Consider the following 17,049-nt stretch of genomic DNA (forward strand, 5'->3'; position numbering starts at 1 on the left):
ATGAAAATGAAATCTCCTTCAAAATTGTTTGGGAGAGTAATCAATCTCAAAGAACTTAATGGATCTTAAGAAAAGTAAACATTTTTTTTTACATTGAAAACGATTGATGTTTTAACTTAATTTCGATGTATTTTCTCATCGTTTGAGCTCACTTTAAAGATTTTGTAAAATAACTGATCAATTAAGTTAAATATCAAAATTCAAAAAAGATAAGATATTGTGTTTAAAAAAAAAAAAAAATTAGACTCCCCTTATGTTTTCTTTTTCGAAATTTGTACTCAATTTAATCAGTTTTTTTTTTTTTTTTTAATTAAAAAAAAATTTAACTCTACACGCAAAACATATAAATATAAAATAATAATAATAATAATCTATTTGCCCAGAAATTTTGTAATATAAATCGATTCCTTGCTTTATTTGTTTGGAGAGAGAGTGTGGGGGGTAGTAGATTAGAAAGGGGGTTGTCGGCTTTGACTTGAACGAAAAATAGTGAGATCTGCTGCTGGTGCTCCTTTTATTCGTCCTCTTGTCCGAGCCACGCAGAAAGGACGCCATACTCCATTCCAAAACAAAACCTCACCTTAACCAATCTTACCAATCACAGATTCAGCTCAATTCACAGTAAGTTTTTTTTAACTCTCTCTCCCTCTCTCTTCCTCTCTCTCTCTCTCTCTCTCTCTATATATATATATATATATATATATATATATAGAGACACACGCATAAATATATATACACCACTTCCTTTTTTCCAATCTCACTTTCTTTCTTTAGGACAAATCTGTCACTTTCTCGGGAAAATCTCTTTCTTTTACTTGCTCTCTCCATACCCAGATCAATATTTTTTGAGTTATTAGTGTATCTTGAAGAAACCCAGTTCCAAAATTGTGAATTTTAGCTGCCCTTTTGTTGGTTTTTTTTGTTTTTATGGTGATTCGATTACTGGGTTATGTTAATCGTATGTGTTTTAGTGGAAAGATTTGATGTTTGGTAGTTGTTTGTGGTTGTTGAATGTTTATGTTGTAGATTTTTGGTGGGTAGTTTTTAATTTGACCATGTGTGCTGGCAAATTGGTTGATTTTGTAGTGATTAAATTGTAAAGGAAGAGCTTTTTTCATTGACCATGTTGAGATGAAGCTTAGATTCAAGAATGGGCTGTGTGTTTAGCAGAGAAGGGTCTTCGGGAGTCGATTCTGAGCCAAAGGGGCAGAGGAGAGGTTTGAGTGTAGAATCTGCTAGGAAGGTAGATGATGTTGTGGTGCAGAAGGTAGATGGTGAAAACGCCGAGGTTCATGTTGGTGGGGGTGAGGGTAAGAAGGAGGAAAATGGACATGGAGGTGAGAAACCTCCGAGGGGGGAGAGAAGGCGATCGAAGCCCAACCCGAGGTCAGGTAGTGTACCAAAGCAATCGCGTGGCGCCCAGGTGGCTGCAGGCTGGCCACCCTGGCTCACTGAGGCGTGTGGGGAGGCGATCAATGGGTGGACTCCACGGAAAGCAGACACGTTTGAGAAAATTGATAAGGTAAGTTTTCATTCTTCTTTTTATGGAGAAGTTGATGTTGTGATTCTTGCTTCCTTTCCTTAAATGATGTGATAAAGATGGTTTTGCCGAATTTAGCATAATTATGGTCGTTGTTATGAACTGAAGGGAAAATGTGATAAGTCAGATCATTTGAGATGCATTCTCCATAATATTCCTATTGGGAATGCCTATCACAAATTAGGTGGCCGTAAACAAGTTTGCAATTAATTGAACAATGCCTATCACATAATTTTGGGTCACGTCTTTTTTCGTGTATATTTTTACCATAATGTTAAGCCCTTAGTTTATGTACTCTTTTTGTTCATAATATTGATCCCTTTCATTTTCTTGTCCCTAATGTTAGATTGGGTCCGGAACGTATAGTAATGTGTACAAGGCTAAAGATATGTTGACGGGGAAAATTGTTGCCCTAAAGAAAGTTAGATTTGACAATTTGGAACCTGAGAGTGTGAGATTTATGGCTAGAGAAATTCTTATTTTGCGGAGACTGGATCATACCAATGTTGTAAAGTTGGAGGGTCTGGTTACGTCGAGGATGTCATGTAGTTTGTACCTGGTGTTTGAATACATGGAGCATGATCTAGCTGGACTTGCCGCAAGCCCAGAAATTAAATTCACAGAATCTCAGGTTAGCGAATATTTCACTGAACTTTGAAATCCTTTGACCACTTGTTTAAACATGTAGATGGTTTATAGTAAATTCTCCAATGTTTCGAAATTTGATGCATCTCATGGTTCAGGTAAAATGTTACATGCATCAACTACTATCTGGACTTGAGCACTGTCACAACCGTGGTGTGCTTCACCGTGACATTAAAGGATCAAATCTTTTGATTGACAATGGAGGAGTTCTTAAAATTGCCGACTTTGGATTGGCTTCTTTTTTTGATCCAAACCGCAAGCATCCCATGACTAGTCGGGTGGTTACTCTATGGTATCGACCTCCCGAGCTTCTTCTTGGGGCTACTGATTATGGTGTGGGTGTGGACCTCTGGAGTGCAGGTTGCATTTTAGCAGAGTTACTAGCTGGGAAGCCTATCATGCCTGGTCGTACTGAGGTAACTTGTTGACTCTCATTTTGATTTCCTTAGGTCCTTTCTTAGTAACAGGCTAAAATGAGCGGGAAGGCATTTAAAAGTTAATTTTAAATTGGAAAACATCGCCCGGTAATAATAGTTATTGCGCCGGAATGTTCAATGCGCACATCTTTCTAGTTACTTTCATAAGATTGAGTTTCTGTTGGTTAAAGTATATGTTTGAAGTTTCAACCTTTTCCATCCCCTTTTCATTGTTTTTTAATTTAAAATTCTGAGATGATAACATATTTGAGGATGTTTTTGGGTTTCTCGCAACTGTAAATCTCACATTTTTACTGCTCACGTAGGTGGAGCAACTACATAAGATATACAAACTATGTGGTTCACCTTCAGATGAATACTGGAGGAAAGCAAAGTTGCCTAATGCAACTCTATTTAGGCCTCGGGAGCCTTACAGAAGATGCATAAGAGAGACATTCAAAGATTTTCCCCCATCTTCATTGCCCCTTATTGAAACTCTTCTTGCAATCGATCCAGCAGAACGTCAGACAGCCACAGCTGCATTGTGCAGTGGGGTGAGTTCTTACACTATGACCTTGTTGTCTAATTTCAAGATCTTGATACTGTATGGTTACTTTCTATGTATTCTACTTCTCTCTACCAACATAATCAATCAGGACACATCTTGGTTTCTTGACAGTAGACTTGTCAGATTTTAGATTCAACAAACTGATGGTTTACTTTCTGCATCCCTTCCCTTTATTTTATTTTTGGATTTTGGAGTGTGGAGTGGTTAATGAGACTAATCAGACTGTCGCCTGTCTAGAATTGATGTGCAAGTGATATCTCATAGTGTGGACCCTAACCATCACTTTAGTGTTTAGACTATAGTTATGCTAATTGGGTCTATATGTGGATCCATGACCGCGTCGATTCCAATCATGTGTGTACTAGTTGATGGATATCTGCAGTTCTTATAATTCCTTTCGATAAATGGCTTACATCCTCTGTTTTGCTCTTTCTTTCCTCATTTGCAGTTTTTTCTATCAGAGCCTTATGCTTGTGAACCTTCTAGTCTCCCAAAGTATCCCCCAACCAAAGAAATTGACGCCAAACGCCGGGACGACGAAGCTCGTAGGTATGGTCTTGTTGACATTTTGTTCTATCAACTTCTGATATCTTGCTGTTAATGAACTGCTTTTCTAGAATAAATCATGCATGTTGTTAGAGCCTTGGGCCCTTGACCTTTGAGGATACGAGTATAATAAAGTCGTGCGATCATATGCATACTCCGTAAGGGTTTTATTAGTTTATCTGTTTATTAAATAGAGCTTTGGACAAAATTGTAAATATGTCAGTAAGACACCTCTTTTGTTAAAGTTTTTCATTTTCTGGGTTTCCTTTCTATTTCTATGTAAAATTTCCCTGGGACCTCTCTCGCTCCCCTGCACTCTTTCTCTCTCTGTTGCAACTCGAGCGCAAACATGCATTCCTGCTACCTTGAAACGTTCGTAGCTAATTGTTAGTGGTGTTCGTCTTAGTATATTATTTTGGCAAAAGACTGATTTTGGTATATTCCTTGTGCTGATGACATATTTCTGAGATAGTGCTATGTTTGGATACTCAACCACAATAAGTGAAAATTTCATAAACGCTCCTATCTTTATTAATGTGTGAAGTCTGCTGACAAGCATAATATTGGTGGTTGTGCAGACTACGAGCTGCTGGGAGAGCCCAGGCTGATGGTCCAAAGAAAACACGCACACGGGAACGGGGTCCTAGGGGTATGCCAGCTCCAGAAGCCAATGCCGAGCTTCAGTCCAATATTGATGTATGTCTAATAAGTTGCCTCTATCAATTATTGTGTCATCTTTAACTTTGACAGTTCCATTCACGTAAACATCCTTCTTTTCGCTAGCCAATCACATGCGTATGCTTGTAGATTACATATCCATTACAAAATGATAAATGAAAAAGAAGCGGTCTAGCTTTATCTAAAGATTACTGCTGAGATGTGAATGAGATTAACCTGTGTGGTTTTGCAGACATAAATGAGTTTCGATTTAGTGCACTTGACGTCCATATGCATACACATGAAATGACCATTTGGCCGACTTTGGCATTAGTTATTTGATTCAGGTTTCGATTTATAAGTATGTTAACACGTCAGTTTTCTTCTGAAACAGAGAAGGCGCCTAATTACGCATGCAAATGCAAAGAGCAAAAGCGAAAAGTTTCCTCCACCGCACCAGGATGGGGCAGTTGGTTACCCTTTGGGATCTTCACATCATTTTGATCCCTCCCTTGTTCCTCCTGACGTTCCTTTCAGCACAACCTCATTCAGTTACCCTAAAGAGTCACTGCAAGCTTGGTCAGGTCCGTTGGTCGACCCTGCTTCTGCCGGTGGTCCAAGACGGAAGAAACATACTGGACAAGATGGGCGAGAAACTTCAAAATCCCATGCAGGAAACCATAGAGAGAAACATCACGATGCTCGTGTTAGAGGAAAGAGAAGTGTGGCTTGAACGCGAGTTCATACGATGGGAACGTAATTACGAACTCCCGATGTTCGGGAACGTAATCACGAAATGTTGGATGCCTCTGTACAATCCTGAGTTTCGGAGTTTGGATTTGGTGCCGGAGTGAGCATATCAGCCCCAGCTTCTTCTAGCACAGTGTAATTGTTTCATTAGAAATGCAGGGGTAAATACAATTTTTTTTTTTAAAAAAAAAAAATTTATAATCCCAATTACCTTCTTTTTCTTTCCCAATATTTACGAGATATCGTTTTGTTTTTGTTTGTTTGTTTGTTCATTTTTCAATTTGTTGGATGGTGGATTGGTGAGAGAAATTGCCTCTATTATGTATATCTTCATCTTGATTATTATTTTTTTCTCCAATTTTATATATGTCAAACTTCTTCGTCAAGTTTTGTTCATCAAATGAGGTGTCGGTAAGCACTTGCTTGTCAACTCGAGTTTTATCTAACCAATCCAAGAGTTGATTCAGAAGGTCAAATGAAATTTTGAAATTGAGTGGTGTTATGCACAACTCTTTTTATTCTTCATTTATCCCTTTTAATTTTGATCGTTAGGTCAAATAAAATAAAAAAATATCAAATATAAAAAAATTAACAAGTGAGTAAAAAGTAAAATACGTATGAAGAAATTGCAATTCTCGAAATCACCCCTCCATTAAGGCAACCACAGAAAGGCAAAGTAGAAATGAAGAAAGAACAAATTCTTTGCCCTAAAAATTTAAAAAGAATGTTGACCCTAAATAATAATTTTTTTAATTGAAAAAGGCTGAAAGTAAAAGAGAGAAATGGTACAATTTATGGACAATTATGGTATAAAATCTGGCTAATTATCTTTCCAACGAAGACGTTTTATTTATTTTTTTCTTAGATGACACGTCCTAGGAAACCCCAAACCCAAAAAGGAAAAATAAATAAATAAAATGGAATGTCTCGCTCCCACTTTTCTTAACCAATCACATTTTAAAATTCATTAATTTATAAAAATAGGGTTCGAACTTAATTTAAGAGGAAGGACAAATTGACATAACTTGTCTAACCCAACTCGCTACGATTGCATTCAATGCGGAAAATGGAAAACAAACAAAAATATAAAAGAACTAAGACTCAAATTGTTTGTCAACTGACTTAATTCGCAACAACAAAACTTAGTAAAGAAGGGGAAAATAGAAAAAAAAATTAAAAAAAAGGAATTGTTATTAGCACTCTAAAAATTTCATTCTACACTCTAAACTTTCTATATTATAAAAAAAAAAATACACTTATAAGAAGTGTAAAATGAAAATTTTGAATTGCCAATAACACTTCCTTAAAAAAAAATTGAGAGAAAACAAAACCGTCACAAAACACAACACTGAGCAGTCTCTAAAACTGCCACCAAAAAATTTCATAGCTCTCTCTCTCTCTCCCCCCCCCCCCTCCAGACACAGACAGTGGGTTCTTTCTTTCCGTTGCAGAAAACCCTCGATCATCATCTCACTCTCTCCCCCCTCCAGTCACAGACAGTGGGTTCGTTCTTTCTTTTCCACTGCATTTCTCTTGACTATTTAAACTGTCAAGGGTTAGTTTTCCATTGTAACACTCAATCTGTTACAGATGGTTAGAAGGGAAGAACTAAATCCCGAAACTTTAACGAAAAGCTCCCGATACTGTTCACTTTAACGAAAAATCATATTTTTACATTAAAAGGTCAATTCTGGTACTGTTCATTTTACCCTTTATTTTGTTCTTATCGTTAAAACTCAAAGTTTTTAAACCTTCTTCGTTAGTTTTCTTCTAAATCTATGGCAATAACTGTTTCCAACTCTGGTTTCATTATCCTACGATGGTCCTATTCAAGTAAATATTTTTCCTCCTTGCATGTTCTCTCTGTAGTTCATTTAAAACATGGTTTTGGTAATCACCTACTCCTTTTTAATATTAGGCTGAGTAGTCTCCATGACGATAAGGTGGCGTCCTGAAGATATTACTGTTCACAATGAGGATTTGGAAGATTTAACCATAATTGTGTCTTGTGCACTCTTTTCCACTTGCCTGTGAATTCAGTGGAGTGTGTGTGTGTGTGTGTGTGTGTGCATGCAATGCTTGTTCTCTAGATTTAGATTGCTGCATGCGGCCTTACCCTTATTCTTAACTGTTAATACAGGAGATTGGAGAAGGCTATTGCTGCGTGGGCTGACCCAATCTTTACCTGATATTTTGCCTTTATTATACACTGTATGTCTTGCTTATTAAATTTTAAAAGAAGTTGCATACAATGGTTTGTCCTAACGAATTAAAATGTGCAGTTACTATAGAGGCACTTCGGAGCTGCGTTGAGTGCAGCAGGATAACAACAATTCGACCTTGCAAAACAACATGAAGCAACAGTAACAGCTACTTTAAATGCTGTTAATGCATATTCTGAATGGGCTCGATTGCCTGATCTTGCTAAATCTGGTATAGTTCATGGGTATGGTATCCTACTTTGATGTTTTTGTGGATGTTGATTTGAAGCTGTTGGCAAGTGTCTCTTTCTTACTCGGTCTCTCTCTGTCTGCGAGCATCTAGTAATGGCACGCCAGCACCCACCAATTTCATGTTTGAGTAAATTCCCGGCATGCCCGCGAGGCCCATGGTGAATTTAGGGAGCAAACAGATACCTCTGCTCCTGAATTTGATTCTGCAATGAGTAACATCTTCCAAATATTGATGAATGTCTCCAAAGAATTTTTGTACAGATCTAGCCCCGGTACTGGGGTTATTGATGAAAGCGATATTGAGTTTGCAGAATACATTTGTGAAAGTATGGTGTCTTTGGGTTCCACAAACTTGCATTGTATTGCTGGTGATAGCGCTGTGCTGCCTCTTTATTTACCACTCTTTTCTACTTGTTCATTTGGTTCTGTCAACAAGTGATTAGTTATTGAAATAGAATGACTCATTTTATTCTTTTTTTCTCAGATGCTGGGGTTTTTCCAACATTTTAAGGCAGCTCTTCATTTTCAATCTCTCACCTTTTGGCTGGTATGAAGATAATTTCCCAATTATTGTTGTAATGTACGGATAATTGAGACAATGTCATACGCTGCATACCACGTTTAATCGTCTTCCATGCATGTTTAGGCACTAATGAGAGACTTGATGTCAATGCTAAAGGCTGTTGCTCACTCAGCTGGAGATGGTTCTGATCCGATCGATATTGAAAAGAGAAAAATCTTAATTTGTTTGAATGATAATATATGTAGTGCGATTCTGGATGTATCTTTCCAACACATGCTCAAGAGAGAAAAACTAATTCACGGAACAGCATTTTCTTTAGGGCATTTGGAATTATGGAGTGACGACGATGAGGACAAGGGGACTTTTGGCCAGTATCGTTCAAAGTTGGTAAGTAGTTCTTAGAACTTGGATATTTTTGTTTCTGTATATTAGCTCATGCTTCTTCAGTTCAGTTAGTATAAAATTTCGTACGACATTTATAGTTTCTCTGGGATAGGATTGTGTTAAATAATTAAATCCATGTACAGAGACATGGATGGATGGGTACATTCCTTGACTTTGTTAGTAATTGTGATTTAGAGTAGAGGATCCATTAAAGTAACCTTGAAATCTATCTCATTTCTTTTCATGTTGACCATTTATGCTGTCTTGCATCTTATAGAAGTTTCTCTTTGTTCTGGTTTACACTAGAAGTTTTGAGAATAGTTCACCTGGCCGTCCTTGGCCTGCGTTTTTCAAAGGTTTCTTTCCCTGATGAATGATCTTAATGCCGTTAGAACTGATCAAGTTGGTCGCTTTATACATGCCTCTTATAGCTGGATCTTAAGTTTCTGAAAGAATTGATACAATCATCAAAAGCCTCTTGCTTTCTCCAATGCCTGCTCAGGTTTGGTCACAAGCACTTTTCAGAGTTCAATTTGCTATCTTTTGAGTTTCCAGCACTCCAGTATTGCTTGCATTGGTGATTCTTATAACTCTCCATCCTCTGTGCAATTCCAGGACGTAGGAAAGCATGCAGTCGGCCTTAGAAAATGTTGTAAGCATTATTTTCGATGGATCAAATGAAATTGCCGGGGGTCATTCTGAAGCTCAACTTGAACTATGCAGAACATTTGAAGGTTTACTTTTAAACATTTCTTTATATGAGCTTGAGAATTTTTATATTTTGAGTTTCTTAACATGACTTGTTTCTTAACTTGAAGGTTTGCTTCAGCAGCTGCTTTCTTTGAAGTGGACTGAGCCAGCCCGTGTGGAAGTACTTGGGCACTACTTGGATGCAATGGGTTCATTTTTGAAGTATTTTCCAGATGCAGTGGGCAGTGTCATTAATAATCTTTGAAATCATATTATTGTTCAGCAGGATCCATCTACAAGTAGTGCACGGTGTGCAAGGTTGCAAATTTGCACATCGTTTATTCGTATAGCCAAAACTGCTGACACAAGTGTTCTTCCTCACATGAAGGTGACTCTATTTTCTTTGATACATCCTTGATTTTCTGGTGCTTCTTGTGTATGCACAACTTTCATGCATTCAGTAGTACCAGTCATATGGAATTAAATTAAATCACTGAGTGTATTTTTTATTAGAAATTGCAGCTGTAGAATCTCTTATATTTTGAATGGCATATGTTGGCGACAGCACCTAACCTTTGCAAGAATTGACAAATCCACATCATTCATTTGCTTGTAGTCTTTGCAAGAATTGACAGATCAAAATATGAAAAGAGAAGGTTCTTTACTTCGTGGTGAACACTCTTCTAGGTGAAGCGTTTCTTGTCATGGCTTCTGCTGCTGGGTAATGCTTCTTGAGGATGTGATACCGTTTCGACCACCTTTTTGGTTACTTTGTGTGGAAATCATGTCGTGTATAATACATTTAGCACCTGCAGTGAAGCACGAGCACATTTTCCAGTTAATTCTAAGGGTATATTTGTCCTTAAGAATAAATTCTAGATGAAAACTCAATAAACCTTAAGGACCTGATCTTGAAACCTTGGGTCAGGACCGGTTGGCTCCGCTATATATAGCTAATACAATCTCAACAGCATTTCAGCAAAGGAAGCTGTAGAATATATATCCACCACAGTGCTTCTTTGATCAAGAGAGAGAGATCACATCACCAGAAAGGAATGACAAAAACAGGGGGACGGCCGGAAGGAGGAAAAATTCGGAAATCGCTGGGCTTACGTAAACTCTTTTGCGCAGCGCTAACATGCTGTGGCGCAGTGATGACATGGTGGTGAGTTGGCAAAATTCAGAAATCACTGGGCTTGTTTGATGTCTAATTTGAAAAAATTTATAATTTTTCAAAACATTTCTTAAGATAAAGAGGAAGAGAAGTGAGAAGTGAGCAAATTGGAGGAGAGACAAAAAAGGTAAAAAAAAAAAAAAAAAAAAAAAGAGAAGGGAGAGAGAGAAAGAAGAAGAGAGAGAATGAGAGAGAGAGATTTGGAGTGAAAGGAGAGGAGGGAAAGAAAAGAAATGAGTGATTTTAAGTTTAAAAACTTAGGGCATGTTTGGTATCTTATTTGAAAATTTTCATCATTTTTCAAAACATTTTTTGAAAACATGAAGACTCAAAAACTTGATTGGTTTACGATTTAAAATTTTTAAATCTTACAACTTAAACTAGACAAAGAGATCTAAAAAGAGGGGGTTGCAGGAGAAAGAAGGAAAGAAAGTAAAAGATAATTAAAGGAAAAAGAAAGGAGAGAGAGGAAGAGGAGTGGGAGAAAGAAGTAAGAGAATGAAAATAACGGATTAGAGGAGAGACGAAAAAGGTGAAAAAATGAGTGAGAGAAAGAACCGAGAGAATGAAGAGAGCGGATTGGAAGAAAGACGAAAAAGGTAAAATAAATAAATAAATAAAAAGGAGAGAAAAAAGAATAAAAGAGAGAGATAGATTTGGAGTGAGAAAGAATGAGAGAGAGAAAATAAATGAGTGAGTTTAAGTTTAAAAACTCTCAAAACTCACATTTTATGTTTTTAGAGAATAAACTATATTTTTAAGTTAGTCTTGAGTTCAGTTTTTAAAAATAGTTCTATCAAACAAGTTTTTAAGGTCTAAAACTTAAATATTGTTTTTCATTTTAAAAAGTTAGATTCAAATAGAGTACCAAACATGCCCCTTACTTTTTGTGTTTTTAGATAATAGACTATATTTTTTAGTTAGTCTTGAATTCAGTTTTTGAAAACAGTTATACCAAACAAGTTTTTAAAGCCTAAAACTTGAAAATTGTTTTTGAGTTTAAAAAGTTGAATTCAATAAAAGTACCAAACAGACTCTTATTTACGAGTAAAATTATGTCCGACGCAAAATTAGGATAAGAGTGGTTTTATGTCCGTGTGCTTACATTATTATTGTTTTAAAATTTTTTCTAAGTTATTATCATCTTGGGGTTACTGCTGCAGGTCTAATGTTTTGACCTGCTGGGGCTTCTTTCAGAGCTGTTGTGGGTGCTGTGGATGCGAACCTTGCTGTGGGTGCTGTGCGTGCGAACCTTAGGGACCTGATAATGCCGGCTATTGAACAGTCGGGATGTTCCAGGTTTGTTGATCACAATGTCGTGTCTGTAATGTTTTCTGTTTGAGTGTGACTAAGTGTTATATCATTTAATAAACCAGCGAGATATGTTAGCATGTTGCAAACCGCAGTGTTGCAACTGGCCTATCAGTGTTTTCCCCTTGATATCTACTCAAATTCGGTGTGTAATTTAATCAGTTTGCAAATCTCCATGTTTGTTACTTACACTTTTGGGCAGAGATAATTGCCATACCTATTGCTGGGCAGACATCTTTATAAAGAACCTAATAAAAATAACTTGAAAACGTTGAATGTGAATTAAAAAATCATAGGTTTGGTAACTTTATTTAATGGTTACGACAAAGTTCAACATTAAATCAGTCCAATCAAAATAGCCCAAACAATGAATTTTCAATTTTGCCCTTACGGCATGCCCTTCTCTGTTTAATGTCTCTCTCTCTTTCTCGATCTTCCATCTTTTCGAGAGATTTTTTAATGTGATCGGTGTACAGAGTGGTAAACACGTGTCACTATACAAATAGTGGGATATGTATGCTAAAAATTTAATAACTTAAAAAATAAAATTTTCCACCACTTCTATCAAAACACATGATGTACCACTTGTCTTTCCGTCACAATAAAAATCTTTTCTTTGTTATTGCTTTCATTTCCGATTCAATTTCACTTCTTCCATTTTTGCAATCTCTCTCTCTCTCTCTCTCTCTCTCTCTCTCCGCCCAATCTCTTTTTCATTTTCAATCCGAATTCCACCGGTTCACAAATCAATTGAATCATCGAATCCGATAAGCAAGGCAAAGCGGCTCAGTATCGAGCCTCTGGAGCTCAGTTTCTCCTATCAAATAGTACGCTCTCTTCTCGTTTCGGTTTCTTGTTTGAAAGATTTGCATATTTCTGATTTCGTTCCTGATTTCAATTCACGGTTTCTTTATTTTGTTATTGAATTTCTCCAATCGAATTAATGATGAAGGTGAAGACTCCGGCAGCCGAAAGCTGGAGCTGCTGGGCTTGGACGGCAAATGACACTTGTATCTTTGTGGTATTCTCCTTCCTAATTGGGATATCGAGAGAGTAAGATAGTTTTTCGTAGATAAGGAAGCCATGTTCCGAAGGTATCTTCAGAAATTTGTCACGAAACTGCATGCTTGATATCAAATACATTTTTGGTATATAATGCTTTGGTATTAGTAGTTGTACTTCTTCTATGGATGGAAGGAAATTATCTTAAACTGTATAACTACGATCTTCCTTGACTAATAGGGAATTCTATTTCCTTACCAAGTTGTGGAATTATTTGATGTTAGATCATGTTGGTCACCATATCTTTTGGCAATTCTTTGGACGATGTTAAACAAAATATAACTATTTATATGTAAATTTGATTTGTTTGCAGAGTTTCGTACTTTTGAATCTACTAATGCTAGTTTTAGCTCATAAAAGTTGGAAACTTTGTTCAGTTAAAAGAATAGCGATAATAACATTATTCGATTTAAGAAATAGTCAATGTTCAATTTAAAAATCAAATATTGGTATTATCGTAACTGGTGTTACTAATGCTTCAAGAAGTGCTTCAGACATTGTTTCACTGAACCAAAATTGAAAATAGATATTGGTTTTGTCACAGCTTATGCTACTAATGCCCCAAAAAGTGCTTCAGATATGTTCTCACTAGAACTACAGTAAAATAATTCAAACTATTTTTGAAACTGAACCAAAATAACCCCTCCATTAAAGCAACCATAGAAAGGCAAAATAGAAATAAAGAAAGAACAAATTCTTGGACAAGGATTGTCTGCCCTCCTACTTTCGGTGCCCTCCCGTGCCCTCCTGTTTTGTGTGGTCATGGTTAAGCCGCGTCAACATTTTATATTGTTTTTTTTATAGAGATAATAAGACAAAAATAAATAGTAATATAAAATGTTGACGTGGTTTAACCGTGACCATACAAACAGGAAGGCACGGGAGGGCACCGGAAGTGAGAGGACAGACAATCCTTGTCCCAAATTCTTTGCCCTAAAAATTTAAAAAGAATGTTGACCCTTATTAATAAATTTTTAATTGAAAAAGGCTGAAAGAAAAAGAGAGAAATGGTATAATTTACGGACAATTATGGCATGAAATCTAGCTAATTATCTTTCGAACAAAGACTTTTATTTTTTTCTTCTTAGATGACACGTCCTAAGAAACCCCAAACCCAAAAAGTAAGAATAAATAAACAAAATGAAATGTCTCAGCTCCCACTTTTCTTAACCAATCATATTTTAAAATTCTCTAATTTACAAAAATAGGGTTCGAACTTAATTTAAGAGGACGGACAAATTGGCATAACTTGTCTAACCTAACTCACTCCGGTTGGATTCATTGCGGAAAATGGAATGCAAACAAAAATATAAAAGAACTGAGACTCAAATAGTTTGTTAACTGACTTAATCCGCAACTGCAAAACTTAGTAAAGAAGGGAAAAATAGAAAAAGAATTAAAAAAATAAAGAGAAAACAAAACCGCCACAAAACACAGCACTGAGCACTCTCTAAAACTGCCACTAAAAAATTTCATAGCTCTCTCTCTCTCTCTCCCCTCCAGACACAGACAGTGGGTTCTTTCTTTCCGTTGCAGAAAACCCTCGATCATCATCTCACTCTCTCTCCCCTCCAGACACAGACAGTGGGTTCGTTCTTTCTTTCCACTGCTTTTCTCTTGACTATTTAAACTGTCAAGGGTTAGTTTTCCATTGTAACACTCACTTGTTTTGATCAGTTACAGATGGTTAGAACTTAGAAGGGAAGAACTAAATCTAGGAACTTTAACGGAAAACTCCCGATACTGTTCACTTTAACGAAAAACTATATTTTTACACTAAAACGTCAATCCTGATACTATTCACTTTACCCTTTATTTTGTCCTTATCGTCAAGACTCAAAGTTTTCAAGCTTTTTTCATTAGTTTTCCTCTCAATCTATGACAAGAACTGTTTCCAACTCTGCTTTCATTATCCTACAATGGTCCTATTCAAGTAAATATTTTTCCTCCTTGTTCACTCTGTATTTCATTTAAAACATGGTTTTGGTAATCACCTACTCCTTTTTAATACTAGGCTGAGTTAGTCCCCATGACGCTAAGATGGCTTCCTGAAGATATTACTGTTCACAATGAAGATTTGGAAGGTTTAACCAGAATTGTGTCTTGTGCACTCTTTAACTCTTACCTGTGAATTGAGTGGAGTGGGCGTGTGTGTGTGTATGCAATGGTTTGTCCTAACGAATTAAAATGTGCAGTTACTAAAGAGGCACTTCGGATCTGCGTTGAGTGAAGCAGGATAACAACAATTCGACCTTGCAAAACAACATGCAGCAACAATAACAGCTACTTTAAATGCTGTTAATGCATACTCTGAATGGGCTCCATTGCCTGATCTTGTTAAATCTGGTATAGTACATGGGTATCCTACTTTGATGTTTTTGTGGATTTTGATTTGAAGCTGTTGGCAAGTGTCTCTTTCTTACTCCTCAGTCTCTCTCTGTCTGCATGCACAGGTGTGGTTTCTTACTTTCTTTCACCTGATTTTCTTCCTCATGCTTGTGAGTTTTTCAAACTTGTTTCCCAAAGGTATGAAATATAGTATTTTCAATTGCTTTTTGAATATAAGAGATAGTTATAAAGTATGTTTTCCCCCCTTCTTAAAACATTTCCGTAACAGTTGTATTATCCTGATTTATGACATGCAGGAAGAGACCTATTGATGATACCTATGCTCCTGAATTTGATTCTGCAATGAGTAACATCTTCCAAATATTGATGAATGTCTCCAAAGAATTTTTGTACAGATCTAGCCCCGGTACTGGGGTTATCGATGAAAGCGATGTTGAGTTTGCGGAATACATATGTGAAAGTATGGTGTCTTTGGGTTCCACAAACTTGCATTGTATTGCTGGTGATAGCGCTGTGCTACCTCTTTATTTACAACAGGTAACTAGAGCATCAGGGTATATGTCACATCCTGGCCCGGGGCGGATCACTTCCCTGGCCCGCTCCACCACCGTAGCACGATATTGTCCGTTTTGGACCCCGACCACGCTCTCACGGTTTTGTTTCTGGGAACTCAAACGAGAACTTCCCGATGGGTCACCTATCCTGTGAGTGCTCTTGTGCGCTACTCGCTTAACTTCAGAGTTCCCATGGAACCCGAAGCCAGTGAGCTCCCAAAAGGCCTCGTGCTAAGTAGGGATGGGAATATACATTTAAGGATCAGTTCCTGGGCGATGTGGGATGTTACAGTATATGCAACTTTTTCTGCTTGTTCATTTGGTTCTGTCAACAAGCGATTAGTTATTGAAATAGAATGACTTATTTTATTCTTTTTTCTCAGATGCTGGGGTTTTCCCAACATTTTAAGCCAGCTCTTCATTTTCAATCTCTCAACTTTTGGCTGGTATGAAGATAAATTCCCAATTATTGTTGTAATGTACGGATAATTGAGACTGTGTCATACGCTGCATACCACGTTTAATCGTCTTCCATGCATGTTTAGGCACTCAGTGGCAAAGCTACGTGAGGGCAAGGAGTGGCGGCCGCCCCTCCCCTCGCCGGAAAACACGCATAGGAGCGCTGGTTCAGCCCTTCTGCTGTCTTGGTCAAATTTGCAGAGGAAGGGCGATAATTTGGTTGGATTTGCAGAGGAATGACGAAGACAGAGAAGAGAGGTTGGGGCGGGGGGAGAGAAGATGGAGGAAAGAAGATGGGCTGAAGAAGAAACCATAGCCATGACATGGAGATTAGCAGACATCGGAGAAGAAGAGCTCTGTTTGGTATTGGGTTTAAAGGGGTTGGTTTGCGTCTAGCCCCACTTTTTTTTTTTTTTTTTTGGTGGTTTATTAACCCATGTCTTTCATTTTTTATTCTTGTATGTATTTTTATTTTCTCTTTTAAAAATCCCACCGTATTTATCTTAAATTCTCACATTATTTATAAATATTGTATTACTTTTAAAAACAATGTAAATATTGTTTAATGCTTATTTTACGATAATTTAAATCCATCTAAGCTCCTGGCTATATCTCTCCTAGGCACTTAGCTACTAGATTCCAGTTCGCTGTTTGACTAGCGCCTAATATTTTAAGAGGATCTAATCCTAACCAATTTAAGCTTCTTACATTGGCTTTGATATTATTGATTACCTCTTTGATGGAGAAATTATTTTTTGCTATGAATATTGACTCAAAACTTTGCACTTTCCAATGTGAAAGCAACCGCTTCAATTGAACTTTGCACTCTAAAAGGAAGCTTGTGGTTCTTGGCAAGTGCACAATCTGCAGCAGAAAAAATCAACAGTTTTCTTGCCTTGCAATGCAAGATTATTGGTAGATATGACCCTTCTAAAGATGGAGGAGGAAGGATGTCCTAAGCGCTTGTG

General features: G+C 37.1%; 1 protein-coding gene and 1 long non-coding RNA gene across 3 annotated transcripts; both read left to right on the forward strand.

The window, feature by feature from the left end:
* Window positions 1-446: 446 nt before the first annotated feature.
* Window positions 447-5,508, forward strand: LOC103954460 (probable serine/threonine-protein kinase At1g54610). 2 transcript variants are annotated; one of them, XM_009366295.3, is made up of 8 exons: window positions 447-621; window positions 1,087-1,522; window positions 1,887-2,171; window positions 2,284-2,601; window positions 2,928-3,155; window positions 3,618-3,718; window positions 4,294-4,411; window positions 4,767-5,508. In XM_009366295.3, exons 2-8 carry the CDS (start codon window positions 1,151-1,153, stop codon window positions 5,103-5,105), a joined length of 1,761 nt encoding a protein of 586 aa, XP_009364570.2. In that variant the 5' UTR covers window positions 447-621; window positions 1,087-1,150; the 3' UTR covers window positions 5,106-5,508. The 2 variants fall into 2 exon arrangements, with proteins under 2 accessions (XP_009364570.2, XP_018504738.2); XM_018649222.2 differs by lacking the exon at window positions 447-621 and having other exon boundaries at window positions 974-1,522.
* Window positions 5,509-9,961: 4,453 nt separating this feature from the next.
* LOC103954464 lies at window positions 9,962-11,818 on the forward strand. Its single transcript, XR_668197.3, has 2 exons — window positions 9,962-10,337; window positions 11,510-11,818. It is a non-coding gene; the product is annotated as an uncharacterized LOC103954464 (long non-coding RNA).
* The last annotated feature ends 5,231 nt before the right edge of the window (window positions 11,819-17,049 follow it).

Source organism: the organism of the source record quoted next, unplaced genomic scaffold (genome assembly GCF_019419815.1).
Source record: "Pyrus x bretschneideri cultivar Hongxiangsu unplaced genomic scaffold, Pyrus_bretschneideri_v1 Contig48, whole genome shotgun sequence".
In the NCBI taxonomy this organism is placed as follows: Eukaryota; Viridiplantae; Streptophyta; class Magnoliopsida; order Rosales; family Rosaceae; genus Pyrus; species Pyrus x bretschneideri.